This window comes from Carettochelys insculpta, chromosome 4 (genome assembly GCF_033958435.1).
Source record: "Carettochelys insculpta isolate YL-2023 chromosome 4, ASM3395843v1, whole genome shotgun sequence".
Taxonomy (NCBI): Eukaryota; Metazoa; Chordata; order Testudines; family Carettochelyidae; genus Carettochelys; species Carettochelys insculpta.
This window is the reverse complement of record NC_134140.1, coordinates 72872010-72895552: the sequence shown is the minus strand read 5'-3', so window position 1 is coordinate 72895552 and position 23543 is coordinate 72872010. Positions and strand designations below refer to the sequence as shown.

Below are 23543 nucleotides of genomic sequence, written 5' to 3'. Positions count from 1 at the left end.
CCTACAGGAAGGGGTTAGATTAAATTTGTTGACAACTTTTCTAATAGTTATTTGACACTGTCATAATCCACTCAGGGCCTCTCACTGAGGAGCAGTAGAGTATGTATTCAAAAAGGCACACATATCTAGGAAATATTATCTAGGATAAATATGCTGAAAGGATTGGAATGGAAAGTTTATGTGAGCGCCTATTGTTATGCCTCAGGAACTTTAGTTCAATTAAAAATTGGCTTTGGAGACATGCTTTTATTTTCATACTGATGAATTTGTAAAACATGTAGATACTCAAGGCATACATATGTTTTCTGGAAGGTTTTTGAAGCAGTAATTGCATGGGTAAACCACGACAAAGATGTGAGGCAGGAGCTAATGGCACGCTTGATGGAACACGTTCGGCTGCCTTTGCTTTCCCGAGAATATTTAGTGCAGGTAAGCAAAAGGAATAGAAATTCTTGCAAGAATTTACATGCTGGTTTTACTTTGATCCTGTCTGCAAGAAGCCTTGTTCTAAATTATGAAGACTGTGTAATTATGCAATCAACAAATAATTAGAAATAAACTGTCACTGAATCAAATGAAGGATAGCAAAATTTGACATATCAGAGTAATATAATTGTGTTTTAGTCTAATTGTAATAATTTCAAACAAATGCTTTCTTAACACATTGTAACTATGTGATTATTAATCTGAGTTTAGGTTTGGGCTCCCTTTCCTAATGTAATCTCTTATATAGCATATCTTTTGTTAGTGATTCTTTTCATGATTCTAATGGATAAAAGTTATGTTTACATTTTAATACATGATATCTAATGTGCTATCATTTTTAAATATGTAGAATACAGTGTCAAAAGGAGCCTGGTTTAAGATAAGTGTTTCTTAAACTTTTTGAGACCACAGAACACCAAACAATAATATTTTTATGTGGACCCCCTATGAAAATTTACTTCACTTGTTGATGGTCCTCAGCAGTAGTATTATCACACACTTCTGCCTTTTTTAAAAAGAAATGTAACTTACTCTTTTTACTCATATCAGTACAAATAATAAATTCAATAATTCATCAAATGCCATACGCATGTGTTAGCTGAGATCAAGCAGCTGACTGACAGTGTAGCCGCCATGGCAGCATAGCACATGCATCGTTCATTGTTGATAATTGCTATGATGCCATATAGGTAGGTGAAGAAGATTAGAGGAGAGGGGAGGCTAGTACAGTATTAGTCAACTTTGCTGTGTTGCTGGACTAATACCACTCTTGTGAGATGTCGAAATAAAATTATGTTTTAGTATTTTCCATTACTTTTGTCATCATGAAATAGTTATTTATTGTAAAACTTTGAATTATTTTTCCAAACACTTGCAGCACAACTGAGGGTTGTTCGTGGAACACCAGTGTTCCACAGAATTTAGTTTAAGAAACACTGTATTAGATAATCCATAGTTTTGCAAATTTTGTAAGGTGACCACTTTTTCAATAAGGGCTGATTAGTGTCAGTATGCTTATCACAGTTAATTGACGTCTTGGTAAATTAAAAGTTGCTTATGTTGGAAATATGGGCTAAATTTCTTCACTGTTTCTTGCTATTTTTCTGTAGTAAGTTTGTTTGATAGGATTTTCTTGTTGAAATAGCTCATTTTAACTGAACATCTCACACTGTGATTTGGAAAAGCTAGAAATCTGCTTGACCATCAGGAAAATGACTAAAAGCACTTGTCATTGCCCCAAAATATATCTTTTAATATTAGAAGGGTCTATAACTTCCATATTTTCTCCGGGAACATGGCATATCAAAATCAGGATGTTCCCAGCCAGTGAAAGGCTGGAGCATGAGTTGCTAATTCAGTGCTTTAATTTTTCCTGTAATGGAGATCTATTTCACTTCAGATTGTGATTTGTGTTTTACTTTAAAGTGCTGAGACCTTGTCAAACTTTCATTAATGCACAGAGGGTTGAAGAGGAGACACTGGTAAAGAATAGCAGTGCATGTAAAGATTATCTCATTGAAGCTATGAAGTATCATTTACTGCCAACTGAGCAACGAGCGTTAATGAAAAGTACTCGAACCAGACTCAGAACACCTGTAAGCCTCCCAAAGGTAAAATCTCTGTGTTCTGTTTTCCTGAAGTCTGGGATGAAGGTGTAACACTGGACTGGGCTGTAACTGATGTTTTTGATTATACAGTCTTCCTGTTGGAACTCTTTACATTAAAAAGTGTGCAACATAGCAGCTGCTTAGGTCCTAAACCAGGGGTGGGTAACAGGTGTCCTGCAGGCCAGACGCCGTTCTCCAGGATTAGCACCTGTAGTGTTGCCAAACCCTTTCTTTGCCTGAGTGTGTGCAGGTACAATAGCTTGCAGCTCCCGTGGCTGTGGTTCTCTATGCCCAGCCAGTGGTAGCTGTGAGAAGCGGCTCAGGCTGGACCACCTCTTCCTGCAGCTCCCATTGGCTGGGAATGGTGAACTTCAGCAAATGGGACTTGAAAGCAGCTGTGTCTGCAGACTCTTAGGTTAATAAATTGTCCGGCGGCCCACCAGGGGCTAAACCTGGCAAACTGTGTCCATCCTGTGGGCTGCTTATTGCCCACCCCTGTCCTAGACTGACTGACAGTCTTATTATGGAATACCATTTTGAGCCCATAGACATTATGATGCTGCTTTAGCATTATAGGAACTGAAGTTCTGGGCCTGGGGTTAGGGTAGGGAGTGTAAGCCTGGTTAAAATTGTATGGTCATGTCTAGGTCTGGAGTATTTTAGATACTCATTTGCTTTCAACTAACAATACGTTTGTTAAATACCTAGCCTCCTCTCCTTTTTCACCCAAACATAAACGTTTGATCACAGTACCGGTATTCCAACTTTGTCGTGGCAGAATAGGAGCTAGCTATCAACGCCATTCCTCTGAGTTTTGCCCATTCATTGAAGCTTTAGAACTAGTGTTCCTTCCAGAGGACCAAACTGAAGGCTCAATTCTGTTGTCAGGTGCACATTCACAATCCTCATTGACTTGATCTAGCAGCTGGATTCTCACACCTGGGACAGAATCAGTCCCCAGAAGTTCCCAGAGTATCTATATCTTGAGCTTCCTGCAGAATGTGCTTACCACAACTGAATGTGGTGGCTGGCTGGGAGGAAGAAAAGGAGACATGGGTCGTTTCATAGTATGGACTCCATTTGGCTTATGAGGGAGGGAGAAAGGGGCCATCCTTAAGCAGAGCCATGGGAAGAAATGGGAAGTGGCCAGACCAAGTAGGAGCACCAAAGGCCATCCGCAGTGTGGAGTCCTATGATTTTAAAGAAGACCACTGGCATCAGGTAGCCTTCCCTGTGCAGTGGAGGGAGAATAGGTATGTATATCCCACGCATTCTGGAAGGAACTCCTCTCACATGTCACCAATTCACATCATTCACCCTCTGACCCATGAGCTCAGATTCTAACCAGATTTTTATCATCAGCATTGCTTTAATGAAGTTTTTTTGGGGGGGATTGGTAAGGAATTTTGCCCTCGCTTCCAGATGGGAAGATACGGGGTGGATTTTTATCAGTTTCCCTGCAGCATGTCAGGGACTGGGTGGGATAGGTAAGGAAGGGTCAGGCTGTTGGAATTTCATACTAGCAGATGTGGCAGGAGTCCTGTGCAGGTTTAGTAACAGAGGGCTCATAAAACGGTTAGATAAATTAATAAAGGATAGTCCATCAGTGGCTATTAGCTAGAATGGGCAGGGATGGTGACCCAAACATCTATTTGCCAAAAGCTGGGAATGGTGACAGGGGATGGCTCAACTGATGATCATCTGTTCTGTTCATTCCCTCTGGCACCTGGCATTGCCCATCAGCAGAAGACAGGATATTGGGTTAGATGGACCTTTGATCTGACCCAGTATGGCCATTCTTATTCACTGATAAGTATGAGTTGACAGTGGATTTAGAAGAAGGCATCGCCCAGGGAAACTGGGAAAAAGAAAATGGGGCCTCCTAATACCAGGTGTAATGGGGAGACAACTCTACCTTTTTCGACCCTCTCACATTGGCTGAACCATCATCTGAGGTGGACGTGGCAGAGTCTCAGCAATGAATTTGGAAACAACTTGGAAAGTAGAAGGGTTGATAGCAGACCTCACAAAGAGGTGGAATTATTAAGGAAAGAATGATGACCTGCACTGTGTGATTTATTTGAAGATATATTAATTGACTAAAGCTGTGACCTAATTAACTACATCCATTGCATCTTGTCTTTATTCCTGTGTGGCCAGGAGACTCTGAATCTTTCACATACAGAAAGTATTAAAAGGCCCAAATTCCTTTGTGATCTGACCTCAAACACTGCCTTTGCTGAAAGATCACAAACTGTTTGTTCGAGAAGTCTTTGTCTTTTTTCTGAATTTCTAAGATATTAGGCATCTGTTTGGATGAAATATCTTTTGATTATGGACAATACAGAGATTTTTTTTCTTTAGCGCTTTAAAGCCTTTCACATGTTCTTCCATATGTTCAAATAAGTAATGAATGTTGTTGATTCCTTTGCAGTTGATGATGGTGGTTGGAGGACAGGCGCCAAAGGCCATCCGCAGTGTGGAATGCTATGACTTTAAAGAAGAGCGTTGGCATCAGGTAGCTGAACTGCCTTCCAGAAGATGTAGAGCAGGTATGTGATGTGTAACCTAAAGATTCTGGCTATAGCAATATTTAAAACTGGGCTTAATTTTTCTTTACCATTTATTCTTCATGCCCTGAGAAGTGCTGCTCGTAGACTTCAGTGGGAGCTGTAAGTGCTCATCACCCCTAAAATTCAGATCACTTACTTAAATTATTTTCAAATATGGATTTAGGTGCCTAACTTTGCATCACTCAAGTTTGAAAATTTGTTTTTTGTCTCTTTGTGCTTCAGTTCCCAATCTTGTAAAACAGAATTTGCAGTGATACTGAGGATAAATACATTAATGTATATGAGATGTTGAGATATAGTGATGAGCATCATTGTTTTATGTTTAAGTAAGTTCAAGAATATGAAGAGAAACCTTATGTAAAAATATTTTTTTGAGATGGCATTTAATGTAATAGGCGTGAGATACTGTAAGCACAAGTCTGGCTTGCACAACGTTTTATGATTGTCAATGTTACGTAAAAGTTAACACTGATACTGAATAAAGTGTCACTAAAAATTTAAAAAACTAAAGTAATCTATATTATAAATTATTACTTACTAAACACTGATGGAGGAGCATAGTATGAAAGAAAAGTCAGTGGTAAGTGAAAGTAAATTATTGTTTTTTCAGGCATGGTGTACATGGGTGGACTGGTTTTTGCTGTTGGTGGTTTCAATGGCTCCTTGAGAGTTCGCACAGTAGATTCCTATGATCCAGTGAAGGACCAATGGACCAGTGTTGCTAATATGCAAGATAGGAGAAGCACCTTAGGAGCTGCTGTATTAAATGGGCTCTTATATGCCGTAGGAGGATTTGATGGGAGTACAGGTATTTTATCTTTAAATACTACTTTGTTGGTTATTAGAGTTTTAGCTACTGTTGAAATTATCCTGTCAGATTTACTCATATATCTTGATATTATTCCTGGCATTTCAAATTAAAAAGTCAGGAAAGTTTAGTATCCTTTTGCGTAGCTGAACATTCTCTGCATGGTGTAGCACAAACCATGTATTGAGGTGGGGCAGTGATCTGCATTCCCACTTGCAAGACTGCAGGTCCAAAAGAACTTAGCACCTGAGCAACTGCAGAGCCAAATCCCTACCGTAGTGTCCTGCTACAGTACTTGCAAAACTCCCTCGTGAAAGATATGACAAGAATAGGCAAGGAGCCCCCTTTCTGTGTGCATGTAGCATAGAATCTCTGTATGTTTTCTGTAGTGTAAATACGCACACGTATTCCTGTTAGTGACTGTTCAAGCATGCATGTGTGTGCATGAGCATGTGTCCATGTGTGTGTACGTACACGATGGTGAGTGGAAGACTGTACCAGATAGCTTATAATTCAAATAAGAGGAGAAAATGTTTTGATTCCCTACAAAGACTGTGACTAGACTTTCGTCAAATACAACAGTATGTTACAGAGTATCCAAATGACGTTAAGGCCACATATATATCAGTGAATTGTTTTCGGAAAAAAATCTGACTGGAAATCTTAACGGAGAATTACTGAAGACTGGATACTATGAAGATGCCAGTCACAGATTTTGTTCTATTTTAACAGGCTTATCATCTGTAGAAGCTTATAATATGAAGACAAATGAATGGTTTCATGTAGCTCCAATGAACACGAGAAGGAGTAGCGTTGGTGTAGGTGTTGTTGGAGGTAAGTTTTTGTGTTAACTGATAATCTTAGCTCTCCGTCTGTCATTGTTGGTACATTTGTGAGATTTTTTTCATGATCAAATCCTACATGTATATCAAATATGTAAAATGGAAGAATTTTTGCAAAGCAGATGCGTACTGATTTCAAACATCCAAATGTCCTTTTGTTAACTGGGGATGAGACGAGTACAGTTCTGAAAGTCTGCCTTTTCTATTTGCTGGTGTTCAAAAATTGGGATAGAGAATAGGACATTGTCAACTAAAAGAATGGATTAGTGGCATGATCCGTCAGTGGCAAAGTAGAGAAAAAGGTGATGTCTCCAAATAGGGAAAATTTAGCACAGCCCAGCTATGCTATTTTCTGCCACATTGGGGAGCGGACTTTAAACTTTAATTTTTTTTTCAAAACTCCTCTGTGGACATTATTCTTCAGCTTGTGCGGATAGGACATAAGTGTTCTGAATGTTTTGAAAACCCATGTGAGAACAGGGAAATACTTGGGTCATTAAACATGGAGATTAGTTTATTAACTCACTTTAAAAGCATGTAAAAAACATGTAAATAATTGTATCCATCCGCTATCACTAGCAGACTGTTAGCAGAAACTGCTTGATGTGCTTTCATGGGACAGACCCACTTCTTCTGATAAATACCACCTTCTTCTTCTTCTTCTTCAGATAAATAAATAATTTTTTTCTTCTGATAATAAGTTATTTTGTTAGTCTTTAAAGTGCTTCAGGACTGTTTGTTTTGTGAAGATACAAACTAACATGGATACCTTTCTAATTATTTTAAAAATAGTGTTGACGAGGCCTGAGATGAACTCAGATTTATACCCTGTCTATTGAGGAATTAGCAGGGCTACAAGTCAGAAGCAGCGAGCCATCCAGAAGCTCTATGCATTGAAGCTGATAAAAAAGTAGACTGTAGACCATATTTTCTAAGGGAATTTAACTCAACTCTAGTTCTGTTCACACACACCAGCTTCTTCAAGCAGTCACATTTGGACGTCAGTAGAAAAATGAATACACAAACCATGATTGTGTTCACAAGTGATTGTACTTAAGCAAGCCTGCAGAACTGTGCACAAAGTAATGAGGAAGTCATGTATCGTATAGTTAGTCTGGTAAACCTAAGGCAAACTGAAAAACTTCTGTAAGTTTATGTTTAGATGCTTACAAATAAAGGTAGCAAATTTTGATGCAAAAAGATAGTCATCTCTCTCTGATAAATCTTTGCTGTTGTAACGTAGCACTTTGAGCTACAGTTAGAGGTGTGATTTTATTGGTATGGGAGCCACCTGCAGTCTCTGTTATGAAAATGTAAGCTTTAAAAGCATTCTCCACCATGTAATTTTCCAAGAAAGGAATTGGCTAGCTTTTAGGGCTGTGCATGCCTGAAACGATTGGTCTGTGTGCAATTTTATGTTAAAATCAGGGTTGCAGAATCACTAATAAAAGGGACCAGAGACTAGTTTTGTGTGTTTGCGTAGAACCTCCCCATAGCTCTCTAAATCAGACTGTGAAAAACAGGGGAGTGTGTGTAACTGAGTTGATGTTTTCCCTGTGTGCATTTATAGAACATCAGAACCTACATACCAGCGCGTGTGTGTGTCAAAATATTTAAATTAATCTGCATATACTGTGTTGGGGGGTGTTGGTGATTGCCCTTCTAGGTATGCTGTACGCTGTTGGCGGCTATGATGGGGCGTCACGTCAGTGCCTTAGTACGGTAGAATGCTATAATTCTAGTACAAATGAGTGGACCTATGTGGCAGAAATGAGCACTAGACGGAGTGGAGCAGGTGAGTGAACAAGAATTAACAAAATGAAAGCAAATTATTGTATTACAACCATAGAAACTTTATTCCTTAAAATATAAAACAGAGTCTGACATGTATTCCTTTTATTGTATGGTTTGCGTGACAGGCACACTCATTACAAATGCAAAACTCTCCTGTACAGTAAGATTAGAAGGATGTTAAATATGCAGGGGGAGAGGGGTTCTTCCCCCTTTTTGCACCTTTTCTTACTTAGCTACAAGACAGTATGGGCTTCTTGGTATCATATAGAGTAATATACATGGAACATCACATCCGTGCTTTTTCATTTTCAGTTAAACTCCATTAAGCCGCTCACTGATTCACAGAAATCAGATGAGAGACCAACCTACGTCATCTAAGTCATCCCTTTGCTGGTTGAGGATTGCTTTTATATACATGGGATTTCAGTCTAACTTGAACTGTGCAAGAGTCTGGGCTTCCACCACCTCCTCTGGACGATCTGTTCTGCAGTCTAACTGATCGCGCTGTTAGAAAGTGTTCTTCTGTTTGTCCCTAAGTGTCCATTCCTTAGTTTAATCCCGTTACTTCTATTTATGCAACCTTTATTTCATCTTGAATGATCCCTTAATTACTGTTGTTTACGCTCTTCAAATATGTAAAGGCTATCATGTGCTGCCACCTCCTATCCTTTAGTCAAGCTGTACACACTTATTTCCTCTAGGGTGTCTTCATAAGTAAATCTCTTCTGTCTGTCTTTGAACTCCATTCATTTTTTTTCTTTCTGGTATTGAAGTTCCCAGAATCTAAAACAGTAATCTAAGGTTATGTCTACACTACAGCGATCTGTCAACAGAAGTTACTGTCAGAGGTTATCTTCCAGCTAAACTTCTGTCAGCAGATTGCGGCCAGACAGCAAAGTGGATCAAAATAGTGATCCACTCTGTCAACACAGAGCAGCTGGACTGCCCAGCTGCTCTGTCGACAGAACGGCCCACAGGAAGCACAGTGGACAGGGCTTCCCATTCATCTGTCTGTCAACAGAGAGTCTCTCAGAGTGTCCACACTTGGTTTCTGTCAACAGCGGTGTTGTGCCTCCTGCGGGAATGGCAGAACGCTGTTGAGAAAAGTGCTGCATTCTGTCAGTATACTGTCAACAGAACACATTTGTAATGCAAATTTTGTCGACAAAACTCTCTAGTGTAGATACAGCCTTTATGTAATTTCACTGAGGGCTATGTATGCATTTTTGTTTTTAAATACAATTTGCAATTGGCAGTGTGAGATCCCACTTCTTCATTGAGATGATACTAAAGCCATTCTGGGGGCTGGAGAAGTATTTCCTAAGGTCTTGTTATATTGGGAATTGAAGTCTAGTTTGCTGACCATTTGGTCTTTTGGTATTCTAGGCTTTCCCAACTCATTGAACAGTAGATTATTTCTCCAGATACTTTTAATTGGACTTTTCCAAATCAAGTTTAATTTTGGTATTTTTCTGCCTATATTTCTAGCCTCTTCACTGTGGATATCTTCTATGGTGTTCCTAGACATTCCCAGTATTGTACACAGTACGAGTTCCTTTAATGTCCTACTTTCTCCTTTCCTCCTGACGCTCAGTCGAAATATTGTTGTAAATAATGCCTAACAGAACTTGGATTCCAGGTCCAGCCCAGTAAATTTTCCAACACTTCCCCACCTTGCTCTCTTCTCTATTGTTTATTTTATCTTTAGTTATTGAACTTTTATCAAGTTTTTAGTCTATGTAGAAGTAGATAAATCCAGTCCAAAAGAATTATTTTTGAGTAGTAATTAATGACACTGTATTAAAATATTTACTAAAATCCAAATATGTCATCTACAGAGTTCACACATCTATGTTGTAATTCTAGCTAAAAACAAAACAAAACAAAACAAAAAGTAACTACATTCCTTTTTATCTAAAATTACAAAATTAGTGCATTAAGGAATCACTATTCTTAGTGAAGCATTTGCTGGCGTCACAAAGTACTACTAACTGAACTTCTGTTAGCTTTGAGGTTAGAAGTAGATTTAAAACAAGTCAAAGGGTTATAAAAAGGGACTAATAAGTATTAGTTATATTTAACATTAGTTTATGACCAAATTTTATGACTGAAAATATAAACTGGCTAATTATTTGAGTCACTACCAAGAATAGTCATAATTAATTGCAGCAAAACTTCATCTTTCTGTCTGCTGCCGTATCTCTTTTATCCTGTGGTACAAAGAGGAGTCTGAGTTTGTTTTTACAGACTAACATTGCTTGAATCCTAAGGCACGCTGACAGTGAGCGTTGTCACTCCAAACTTTATTAGGTGCTTGGAAAGTTACTGGGATTCACAAAAGCCTGAATTCAGCGCCATTTACAATGAATGGATAGAGGCACCTCCGAATGGGATTTCCAAAAGGCAGTTGAATTTTCTGTGCTACCCAATGGGTGATATGGAGAAGAGGACTGTTTCCTGAATGTCTTCTGTTGAAACATGTCTGCTGTGGATAAACACATAAAGAAATTAAGCCTGAGTGAGTGAGTGAGCATGTCTGAGAGTGATGCTGTAGCCTGGTGGATAGAGCACTCTCGTGATGTAGGAGACCCTTGTTCCAATTACTTTTTTAAATTATTTATTCAACAGGAGAGACTGTGAGCTCACATCAAAATATCCCAGTGTCCATCAGTTAGGGCACTTAATTGAGTGTGGCAAATCCCTTCTTCCCTTCAGGCGTTGCGGGGGGACTTGAACCAAGGAGCCTGCTACTTCCCAGTTGAGTATCCTAACCACTAGAGTAGAAGTTATGACAGTGTTCCTTCTTCCTTGCTCTCCCCAGCTGTTGTGAGGAAGCTCATTTATAGGAGCCCCATTTGGCAGACAGGCTTGGAGCTATCAGATCTCTTCTCTGATTAATGCATTTGCTCTGGGAGCTAGGTATCCAGATGTCCAGAGTGACTTGCATTGTTCATGTGCAGAGGCAGATGCATAAGGGACCTGGGAAACTTTTACTGCAAATATTCAGTTGCTGAGCTAGTTTAGACATGTGCACAAATTGGCAGCTGTGGAGTTCGGGTTTTGTGAATCCCAGGGGGACCTGGGTTCTAAGATTTAGGCACCTAAAGTTTAGCTAGATACCAGAATTCTTTTGTGAATCTAGCACTAGCAATTTTCATTTTTCTTCTTATGACACGTTATTTTGCCAAGGACTGAAATTCAAGGTTTACCAGATGGTAATTGCCAGGATCAGTTTTATCTTAGTTTGTCTTTTTTACTGATCTCCTCTTTCCTTTTGGGTTCTCCGTGACTTCTAGAAATAGTCAGGAGTTCAGGGTTTTACTTAGTTCCCTTCAAGTAAAACTTCACAAACATAATTCAGTGGGTTGTATATAAAGAAGACCGTGTCTACACTAGCCCCAAACTTCAAAATGGCCATGCAAATGGCCATTTCGAAGTTTACTAATGAAGCACTGAAATGCATATTCAGTGCTTCATTAGCATGCGGGCGGCCGCAGCGCTTCGAAATTGATGCGGCTCGCTGCCGCGCAGCTCATCCCAACAGGGCTCCTTTTCAAAAGGACCCCGCCTACTTCGAAGTCCCCTTATTCCCATGAGCAGATAGGAATAAGGGGACTTCGAAGTAGGCGGGGTCCTTTCGAAAAGGAGCCCTGTTGGGACGAGCCGCGTCAATTTCGAAGTGCTGCGGCCGCCCGCATGCTAATGAAGCGCTGAATATGCATTTCAGCGCTTCATTAGTAAACTTCGAAATGGCCATTTGCGTGGCCATTTCGAAGTTTGGGGCTAGTGTAGATGTAGCCGAAGTGTTACATACATGTAAAAGTATATCAGTATTTTGGTTGCATTATTGTGCTGTATTTTAATGTGATAACACTGACCTGATACCCTAACTTACCAGAAAGTTTCCATTTTGGACTTTGTCCTATTGTCACAGTATTAAAGTAGGAGGTTGTTCTTGTTTTAGTTAAGCCTCCTGGATATATGCTCACTCCTAAGCACTTCTGCCCATTTAATTCATTCCCACTGTATATTTGCGATGATTTCACACAAAGGTGGACTTTCAGCTGCCCTGCCTGGCCCCTTTAGAGCCAATGCCTCTCAGCTGATCAGCACAGAGACAGAAGTCAAACCTGCTCCTGGCTAAAGCTGAGGAGTGTGCTGCACCATTCAGGGCCATGTATCTTAAACCCCAATTCCTCCAGGCCATTTTTTTTTTTTTTTTTTGGTGGAGGCAGGGAAGGGGCAGGGTAAAGGGTAAGACAAGGACCAGGAAAATGGGCAGGAGAAGAAAACAAAAGAACAGAAAAGGCAAGAGGACAACAAGAAGATACACGTGGAAGGACCAAGAAATGAGGTACGACTTGGAAATGGGGTGGTGGAAAGGGGTCATAACGGATAAATCAAAGGGGAGTGGGAGTCATTATTTGAAAATTATATGTTAAATTTTGAGAAATTCGTCTACAAAACAGAAAAGATGAGTGCCTGCAGCTGAATGGAGATAGGGAGGAGAGATGGAACAAAATGGCAAACTCTGTCTTTTTGTTTGGACACATGACTGCACCGCAAATTTGTGCTAAAAAAAGTCTTTCTGCAAGCCCCCTCATAATGAAAGCCATGTAATGGTACAAATGATACTGTAAAATGAGATCACACGACAAAGAAAGAAAAGTGACACTACACTGCATTATGATCAATGTTAAAATCATAAGCAATAGCAACCACAATCCCATTAGCCGTACTGAATGATATTCCATACTGATTATTAATGATAAAGCAACAGATAACATGATTTTATAATGTGGTATAGTGACTTTCATTACTTCCTTATTACTCTAGTTGCCCTCTATATTTTAGTTTTAGTTTTGAATATAAACTTGAAAACTTAAGTACACTTGAACCTCTTTAATCCAGCAACCCTAGGAAATGGGGTGTGCCAGATTAAAGCTCTTGCTAGGCCAGGGAGGGTGCTATGGGGTCTGATTGTAAAAGGGGTGGGTGTGAGGTTCTAATTTGGTACCCTGCTCCTAGGAACACATGGCTCAGTGCCTACCGCCACCCCCTGTTATCGCTCTCCGTTACTATGGGAGTGTCTGTGAAAAGATGCAGGGGAAGCATATTGCCGTGCTGCCATTCCCCCAGCTGGAGAGAGGGGAAGCTGCAGCATGCAGAGCTGCAGCCTCCTCCGTACCACGGGTATTCCCAGAATAGGGACACTCAGACTATGGAGGTTCAAGTGTATTTCAGAAGTCATGTTCCTCCTCCTATATTGATGGTCTTATTATGTATTTTCCCCAAAAATATATTTTTGAAAGTCCTTGGTAGTCACCTCACTCTTTTGGCTAGCATTAACTTTTTCTAACCATATATTTCTCTAAATGCCATAATTTATCCTATGTACTCCCTCCGTGTTTATATCTCCAAAATAAGTTTTATTTTAAACTTCAATATTTTGTGAAGCCCTTTATGAAACTACATTTGGCCAAATCTTATTTCGTAGCAGTCTTTTGTTTAGCAGTCTGTCATATTTGTCTTCTGGGATTCCCCAGCCTACTTCCATACTGGTAAATTTTAATGTTTCTGTTCATCATACATTACTCACTAGGATGGTGCCTCCGAAATACCTTTCTGAAATCTCCTAAGCTAGTACTGGTGCATTCTGTTATCCCATTTCTTAATGTATTGGTGAATGAACAGTGGTTGTCACTGGTTCCAGGCTTTCCTAGGATTCTCACGTTTTCAGCTTTTATACTTACCAGTAAGAAGTAGATCCAGTCTGGCTTTACCTGGTGCTTGATTCCCTCCTTATAGATTGATCAAGTTGTTCTTAACATAAACTAAATAGACACTAAGATGTTTAGGTTCTGAACCTTATGTGTTTCTGAGCATATTCTGGGGTTGTTTTGAAGAATTTTCAGTGTTATCCACCAGTCCTGATGGTTTGTAGCAATACCCACTATAGTTTACTGAGGTTTTTTTTTCCATTTGTTATATGTTCATGCCAAGTAAAGTATTCCGTAACTTCATTGTTAGTTTGTTTCGACATACTTCTGATAAGTATGTTGTGTCACTCTTCCATCTTTTTATTTTTCCCCTGCTGTAAAGATTGTACCCAGTTCTTGTTATATTCATTTATATAGAACATCTTGCCTGGTGATGTGGCACATGTTGCCATTTTGCCCACTGGATTATAGCCCATGATTTAGTACAAATTGTAACTGGTGCTTACTTCCAGTACTCTTCATTTGCATAGATGTTCAGTATATTTATTCCTTGCTTATTCTAAATCTTCTGTTGCAGAATAACTCTCATCTCTGTATGCTTTGATATATGCAGTCATTCAAGGCCAATGTCTTGCTTTCTAGCGATATGTGACAATTTCTTTAGCTTAATGTATTTGGACCAATGTTCCCTTTAATCTTTTCCATTCATGTGCAGAATAAATTGTTTTATCCACTGAGGCATGTGTGAATGTGCACCACCAGTAGAAACAAAAAACCTGGCTGTGGGTGCTCTGCTAAGCAGATGGGAGGCATCTGAATTTCCCCTGAGCAGTGGGTGCTCTGCTAATCAGATGGGTGGCATCTGAATCTCTCCTGAGCAGCTGTACAAGCTTACGACTTGCAGGGAACACTGGTTCTGGTCCAAATTTCTTTTGAGGGTTTTAAACTCCAATTGTGAAATAAGGTTTTATATTTTTGCAATTATATACACAATGTACTGGCTCTCCCTGGTATCCACTTATAGACATTCTTCCATCTAATTTTGAGTGTTTTTGTATTTTTGCAGGGGTTGGTGTGTTAAACAATTTATTGTATGCAGTAGGTGGTCATGATGGTCCTTTGGTTAGAAAAAGTGTTGAAGTATATGATCCTGCCACCAGTACATGGAAGCAGGTTGCAGATATGAACATGTGCAGAAGGAATGCAGGTATATACTGTAGTTTTGAAATACCATTCTTGAAAATACTAAGAATTTGGCTTGGTATCTTAATATAAAGGCTTCTGTCTCTCTTTAATATTTCTGCTTCTTTAGTAAAGCCTCAAAGTGGCTGGCATGACTTCCCTGTGTAAGGAAGCAGATAGATGTGCACTTGCTGTAAACTTTAGTCTTATTGCAGCTATTTTCATTTTTAATAGGTGTCTGTGCTGTAAATGGTCTGTTGTATGTAGTTGGAGGGGACGATGGTTCCTGTAATTTGTCAACAGTGGAGTATTATAACCCAACAACTGATAAATGGACAGTTATATCGTCTTGTATGAGTACTGGAAGGAGCTATGCAGGTAATGGGTAAATGATTTTTAAACTACTCAAATTGATTTGAAAGTAGCACCTCAAGTGAGGTGAGTGATAGAGTAAAATTTCCAAGGTGTAAAATCTATGGTACTCGGAGACCTATTTTTTTTAAACTTTATTTTTGTACAGTGCCTGGTTTGAGTCAAGGATTAGGAGTCCTAGGCAAAAACATAGTAGAAATAATAAATATTTTCTTAAATGAATTAAAAAGCAAAATCTTTTACAAAAGTTATATGAAAAAAATCTGGTTGTTTTGGATAGCATGCTTTATTTTATTTGTTTTGGATAGCATGCCATTCCCACTTACTGAGACCCAGGCTGAGGGGAATATTCAGTGTGAAAGGTGCCTGCTGGTGGAATCTCTCAGGCGGCAGGTGGGGGAGCTACAGGAGGAGGTTGCCAGGCTGAGGAGTATCCTAGTCCATGAGCAGTTCCTGGATAGTATTCAGGTGGAGACTGTGGAGGTAACTGTCCCAGTGCACAGGACGGCTGATAAACCACTGGAGGAGGTGGACCAGGGTGGACACTGGCAGCTGGTTACTTCTCGCAGCGGGCAGTGTCCCACCCCTGCTCAGAACCCTCCCACCGTGGTACTGGAAAACCGTTATGCTGTACTCGATACAGGAGACCAAGAATTACCCCGTACAGAAGAGGAGAAGCCTCGTTCCCCCAAGGCTGGGAAGTCTACTTCCAGCCCTGCAAGAAGGAAACAGAGAGTAGTGGTGGTTGGAGACTCTCTTCTGAGGGGGACAGAGGCGCCCATCTGTCGCCCTGACATATCCTCTCGGGAGGTGTGCTGCCTGCCGGGGGCCCGTACCCGAGACGTTATGCAGGCATTGTCGAGGATTATCCGGCCCTCTGACTACTATCCAATGCTTCTCATCCATGTGGGCACTAATGATACTGCAAGGTGTGACGCTGAGCAGGTCGAGTGACTTCAGGGCTCTGGGGGCATGGGTCAGGGAGTTTGGGGCGCAGGTGGTATTCTCTTCAATCCTGCCTGTCAGAGGTGGGGGCCCAGGCAGAGACAGGTGTATCCTGGAGGTGAATGCTTGGTTGCATAGATGGTGTCGCCAGGAAGGCTTTGGTTTCTTTGACCACGGTGACGGGACTCTCTGGATGGACAGGTAATTAAAATATTGAAATGAGTCCCTGAATAAGAGAGTACGTGAACCCCCTGTTTCTTTGATGTCGGAACCCAGATCAAATCCCCGCTACAAACCCCAAACCGGTTGACACCACCCAGGTGAATCTTTTGGGTCTCCACTAGAGCCTCCTGGAAAGGAGAGGCTGGCAGGAACAATGAGACAAGGACAAGGGTTATAAGGTTAAAAAACAACAAAGTAACTAGGATTTTATTAAAGGACACAACAAGGTTGACTTATAACAAGTAGCAGTTCTAAGATGTAAACTTATTTATGCTCTAATGATAGGTACACTTATGTTTGAAATTGTATCCATTTGGTGGCTTTCTTTTGGACCTTGAGCTGGTTTTATTGTACCGCAAGGCAAATGACTTGGTTATAGGAACAAAAGGTAAAGGACAGAGGAGTTTAGGAATGAGGGGTGTTGGGAGTTTGAGAAATCCCCACTGTCTCCTTCCAAAGCCGGGGTGGGGTGCTAAGCCCCACCTCCGTGCAGGGTCAGGTTGCTAGCCTGACCCAAGGGGTTGGTACCCGAGAGCCAGTCTGGGCTGTCCCTTTTTTTTGGGGGGCCCATGGTACTCACTTAGTGGGTCCAACTAAGTGTACCTGGGAGGCTTATGCTCTTCCTCAGGTCACTGTGGTAGGACTTGACAACTGAGGGAGGCAGGGGGGCAATGCCTTCTCCTGCAATCTATTTAGAGCAGGTGAGTAAGGATAGGGGAAAAGGATAGAAGGGAAAAGGGAAGTTAGAACTTTTGCCTTATTGTTAAACCGTTAAGAGCTAGCCAAACTATAATCACTTAAACTTACTAACAAACGTTAATTATTAATTAAATGTGCTGAGGTCTAGTTAATATAGTGAACCCTGCCTGGGGTGTCCAGGCCCGGCCGCTTCCCTCCCCTCGTCAGAAGAAGGAACAACAGAGGAGCAGCCCCCTGTTCCCTCTCAGAGGGTCCCGATTTCCCAGGTGGGAGTGAATATAGTATATGTATATAGCTATGTTAAGGCAATTTTACGTGTCCAGTCCGGTTAGATAAGGTCTAGTCCAGTAAGAGTCCAGTCCGGTGGTGGTGAAGCGTCGATGCAGCAAGATGGCTGGCGGCGGGAGCGATGGTGCCGCTGTGTGATGGCAGGCCCTGGGTTTCAGCAGGCGAGCACGCAGTACCTCACCCTAGTGGTGAGGCCAGGTTGCCACCCGCCCAATCCACCTCAGGGCTGCTTGCTGCTCCTCGACGCTAGAGAGCGGTGAGGCGCGATGGCACGAAGATGCCGCTTCAGGCCGCAGGGCGGCTCAGAGTCCTGTCAGCAATGGCTGAGGTGGCTAGGTGTAACTAGCCAGGCAGTGATTTAGCTCTGTTCAGCACCGCTCAAAGGTGAGTGCTGAGGTGATTTTAGCTCTAAGCCACAAACGTGGCTGTGATTCAGCTCTCTTCGGCTTTTAAGCCTGGCCTTGGAACTCTCAGCGGTCGCCTAGTGGCCTCGCTGTTCCATGTAAGGTCAGCAGGATCCTTGCCTGCAGTACCCAACGGCCCCGAATGCCCAGACCAGCCTGGCTTATATAGGTAGAGTTCATACATGATTCATAAGCTAATTTCCATATGAAGGTTCTAAGCATATGTTTTCAAACAGGTCCTCCGGGCCAGGGAAGCTTCTAGAAGCTGCTCACCTGCGCCCAATGAGGAGCCTGGATTTCAAATCCATGGTTCTGAGGTGTTTGTGAGTTTGGGTTACCGGGGAAACCAACCGACACAGAGTGACCGTTACAGGGGGCTGCTAAATGGCAGCCTATGTATCTTTAGAGTCTACCTGCCCCTGCAATGATATTAAATAGGCCAAAGGCTTGTTTCCCCTGGCCCACGGGGATGATAATGCCCAAAGGGGTAACAAATCCCTGACACACGGGATCCTTTTCCGGGAAGGACTGCTAGGCAGAGATGGCGTTCACCTTTCGAGGAGGGGGAAGACCATATTCGGACACAGGCTGGCTAACCTAGTGAGGAGGGCTTTAAACTAGGTTTGACGGGGGCACGGGAGCAAAGCCTGCAGGTAAGTGGAGAGCATGGATACCTGGGAGATGAACTTGAAATAGGAGGGAGTATGGGCTACACTGGGAGAGTAAAAAGAGGGCCAGGACAAAACTGGGAGGGAAGACCAAATCAATGTCTGAGATGCCTATATACAAATGCAAGAAGTATGGGAAACAAACAAGAAGAATTGGAAGTACTAATAAATGAATACAACTATGATATCGTTGGCATCACAGAAACTTGGTGGGATAATACTCATGATTGGAATGTTGGTATTGAAGGGTACAGCCTGCTTAGGAAGGACAGACAGGGAAAGAAGGGAGGAGGTGTTGCCTTGTATATTAAAAATGTACACACTTGGACAGAGGTGGAGATGGACAGGTTGAAAGTCTCTGGGTTAGACTCAGAGGAGTAAAAAACAAGGATGAGGTCCTACTAGGAGTCTACTACAGGCGCCCTAGCCAGGTGCAAGAGGTGGGTGAGGCTTTCTTTAAACAGCTAACAAAATCATCCAGGCCCCAGAATTTGGTGGTGATGGGGGACTTCAACTATCCAGGTATATGTTGGGAAACTAATACAGCAGGGGACAGACTGTCCAATAAATTCTTGGATTGCATTGCAGACAACTTTGTATTCCAAAAGTTTGAAAAAGCTACCGGGGGGAAGCTGTTCTAGACTTAATTTTAACAAATAGGGAGGAAATTATTGAGATTTTGAAAGTGGAAGGATGCTTGGGTGAAAGTGATCATGAAATCATAGAATTCACAATTCTAAGGAAGGGTAGAAGGGAAAACAGTACAATAGAGATAATGGATTTCAGGAAGGCAGATTTTGGTAAACTCAGACAGCTGGTAGGTGAGGTCCCATGGGAAGCTAAACTGAGGGGGAAAACAGCTGAGGAGAGTTGGCAGTTTTTCAAAGGGACATTATTAAGGGCCCAAAAGCAAGCTATCCCGCTGCATAGGAAAGACAGAAAACATGGCAAAAGACTGCCTTGGTTTAACCAGGAGATCTTGCATGATCTCAAACTAAAAAAGGAGTCGTATAAGAAATGGAAACTAGGACAAATTACAAAGGACGAATGTAGGCAAACAACACGAGCATGCAGGAGGAAGATTAGAAAGGCTAAGGCACAAAATGAGCTCAAACTAGCTACAAGCATAAAGGGAAACAAGAAGGCTTTTTACAAATACATTGGTAACAAGAGAAAGACCAAGGAGAGGGTAGGGCCATTGGTCAGTGAGGAGGGAGGAACAGTAACATGGAATTTGGAAATGGCAGAGATGTTTAATGATTTCTTTGTTTCAGTCTTCACTCAGAAATCTGAAGGAATGCCTGACATAGAGAATGCTAGTGAAAAAGGGGTAGGTTTAGAAGTTGAAATAAGAAAAGAACAAATTAAAATTTACTTAGAAAAATTAGATGTCGGCAAATCACCAGGGCCTGATGAAATGCATTCTAGAATCCTCAAGGAGCTGATAGAAGAGGTATCTGAGCCTTTAGCAATCATTTTTGGAAAATCATGGGAGACGGGAGAGATTCCAGAAGACTGGAAAAGGGCAAATATAGTACCCATTTATAAAAAGGGGAACAAGAATAACCCGGGAAACTACGGGCCAGTCAGCTTAACTTCTGTGTCAGGAAAGATAACGGAGCAGGTAATTAAAGAAATCATCTGCAAGCATTTGGAAGGTGGTAAGGTGATAGGGAACAGCCAGCATGGTTTTGTTAAAAACAGATCATGTCAAACCAATCTAATAGCTTTCTTTGATAGAATAACAAGCCTTGTGGATAAGGGAGAAGCGGTGGATGTGGTATACCTAGACTTCAGTAAAGCATTTGACACGGTCTCACATAATATACTTATCAATAAACTACGCAAATACAACTTAGATGGGGCTACTATAAGGTGGGTGAACAACTGGCTGGATAACTGTACCCAGAGAGTAGTTATTAATGGTTTTCAATCCTGCTGGAAAAGTATAACTAGTGGGGTTCTGCAGGGGTCTGTTTTAGGACCGGTTCTGTTCAATATCTTCATTAACGATTTAGATATTGACATAGAAAGTACACTTATTAAGTTTGCAGATGACACGAAGCTGGGAGGGGTTGCAACTACTTTGGAGGATAGGGTCATAATTCAAAAGGATCTGGATAAACTGGAGAAATGGGCTGAGGTAAACAAGATGAAGTTTAATAAGGACAAATGCAAAGTGCTCCACTTAGGAAGGAACAATCAGTGTCACACATACAGAATGGGAAAGGACTGCCTGCAAATGAGTACAGCAGAAAGGGATCTAGGGGTTATAGTGGACCACAAGCTAAATATGAGTCCACAGTGTGATGCTGTTGCAAAAAAAGCAAACATGATTCTAGGATGCATTAACAGGTATGTTGTGAACAAGACACAATAAGTCATTCTCCCGCTCTACTCTGTGCTGGTTAGGCCTCAGCTGGAGTATTGTGTCCAGTTCTGGGCACCGCAGTTCACGAAGGATGTGGAGAAATTGGAGAGGGTCCAGAGGAGAGCAAAGAGAATGATCAAAGGTCTAGAGAAATTGACCTGTGAAGAAAGGCTGAAAGAATTGGGCTGGTTTAGTTTGGAAAAGAGAAGACTGAGGGGGGACATGATAGCAGTTTTCAGGTATCTAAAAGGGTGTCATAAGGCAGAGGGAGGGATCTTGCTCTTCCTTGCCTCTGAGGATAGAACAAGAGGCAATGGACTTAAATTGCAGCAGGGGAGGTTCAGGTTGGACATTAGGAAAAAGTTCCTGTCAGGGTGATCAAACACTGGAACGAATTGCCAAGGGAGGTGGCAGAATCTCCATCACTGGAGATATTTAAGAAGAGGTTAGATAGATGGCTTTCAGGGATGGTCTAGAAAGTGCTTGGTCCTGCCATGAGGGCAGGGGGCTGGACTCAATGGCCTCTCGAGGTCCCTTCCAGTCCTAGTCTTCTATGATTCTATGATTTTCTCCTCAGTATTCACTAAAAAGTACAGTTTATGTTAAAGCAGCTGGAAACACACTCTATGATCTGACTTTGCAGGGAAGAAGACACTCAAATTAGCTTGATCTTTAGATGCGCTGGGTATCCACCCACTGAAAATCAGACGCCTTTAAAGATCTTGTCACATGTTTTTGGTTAATCAGACCTTGGAATTTCCAGAATTTTGTGTAAAGTAACACAGATTTGAACATTTTTGGTCATTTGGCTTAAATTGATGCACACATAGATAACATTTTTAATAGCTGCAAATTATTGTATGGAGTATTTCTTGTTTTGAAAAGAGATTGTCAAATAAGTAGCACTTTAATCTTGTGATTCTCTTATTCTGCAGGTGTTACCGTTATTGACAAACCATTATGAATAGTGAAAAAGTTTTCAACTTACTTATGTACTGAGGGCCAGCTTCAACAAGTGTTTTTGAAGTGACTGAGAATCAAAGCACTTCTCTACTTGTAGCTGCACAATGAGTCACAGTGCAAGATGTGACAGTCTGCAATTACATATGACAGATAATGAAGATTACTCTAGGTAGAAGAAATGTGTAAGATTATTCTGCACTGAGCAGCAGCTGACTGATTTTTATAAAGGCTGGTAAAACGCAACTTTTATTTGAAAGGCCTTCCGGAAAAAAAAACCTGACACACACATTCAAAAGGACCAGTTCATGTCAGTTGTGACTGACAAATGGATTATCCAGTGAAGAAAGTGATGTGTATTCTGGTGAAAGTAAATTTTTGTCTTATTTTTTTCCAGAAACTGTTTATCCATGAACTGTAATTCTTTAGGATGGGTATTGAATCCCACCCCAGTAGTACAAGCTGGCATGGGAGTGACCATGTTTGTTTTTGTAACAGTTATCATTACATAAATACAGTGTGCATGTGTGTATGTAAATTGCTTTCCATTGACATTCCTCAGAATTTTATTATTTATAATTGGCAAAGTATTTTGAATTATGCCAGTACTATGTTGTAAAACAGAATTGTATTTTTATAACTATGCTTAATGTTACCAAATGCCACTTGAAGAGAATGGAGAAGGTACAGCATTTCTTGAATGGTGTAATGCCAAAATCTTTTATTAAAGTTTAGTTGCCTGTATTTTTTCTGTTTAATCTTTGTCATCTTTAGGTGTATTTCTCAATACCTTTTTAATCAAAAGGTAATTATTTGGCATGAACATAACTTCAAGTGCATAATGAATGTATGGAACTCAAGTGAGCTTGCATGTGAAGAACTGTGTGCGTAACTTAGCTACTATTAACAAGTACGAAAACTTTATGTGGCCATATTTGTAGAGCAACTACCATTTTTATTCATGGACAACCTTTTAAATGACTAAAATTATTGTAATCTTTGATCTATTTTCTTTAAATAATAAAAGTTTGTATATTTGTTTCATAATTATAATAGATTGGTTAAACTTATTTTGAGAAACACAAGCTACATAACAGATACTTCCTTGTGATCAACAGTTAAAAGTTGATTGGAAAAATGCATTAACCTCAATAGATGCAAAGATAAAATGTAAGTGATTTGAAGAAGGGAGTCCAGGTTCAGGAGACAGGTACTGGAATACAGAACCTGTCATTCCTAGATTACCAATTCAAATCTAGCCAAGGTAAGTAAGTGAAAATTACCATTTGATAGATCTATTATGGGCCAATAAATCATCTAAAGGCTTTTCTAAACAATTTGTTTGCAGCAAGCTGGGTTGCAAATCTACCTTATATTAGCCTCCTGTATATTTTACTTGTGGTTTTTGAAGACATGTATTAACAGTTGGGTAACAGGGATTGATCTAGTCCAATATCAAAGAGTAGATCAAAGTGAACCGATTAACTGTTTAACACACATCAGCACAGTCCAAGGCAAGCTGGTGTCAATCACAGTTACATACCATCTTACTGTGAACTGACTATCCATGTAGACAAGCCCTAGTCTCTGTCCAGTTCTTAG

At 40.8% G+C, this 23543-nt stretch overlaps 1 protein-coding gene across 5 annotated transcripts in view; it reads left to right on the top strand.

The window, feature by feature from the left end:
• Positions 1-22976, top strand: part of KLHL2 (kelch like family member 2) — a 140861-nt gene extending 117885 nt beyond the window's left edge. For 2 of the 5 annotated variants that reach the window (XM_074993067.1, XM_074993071.1), the window contains 9 exons: positions 313-429; positions 1947-2096; positions 4528-4645; positions 5277-5474; positions 6207-6308; positions 7983-8111; positions 14897-15037; positions 15247-15390; positions 21917-22976. In XM_074993067.1, the coding sequence (XP_074849168.1) occupies positions 313-429; positions 1947-2096; positions 4528-4645; positions 5277-5474; positions 6207-6308; positions 7983-8111; positions 14897-15037; positions 15247-15390; positions 21917-21945 (1128 nt within the window). In that variant the 3' untranslated portion in view covers positions 21946-22976. The remainder of the gene's footprint in view (positions 1-312; positions 430-1946; positions 2097-4527; positions 4646-5276; positions 5475-6206; positions 6309-7982; positions 8112-14896; positions 15038-15246; positions 15391-21916) is intronic. The other 3 variants (XM_074993068.1, XM_074993069.1, XM_074993070.1) reach the window with 3 other exon arrangements.
• Positions 22977-23543: the final 567 nt, after the last annotated feature.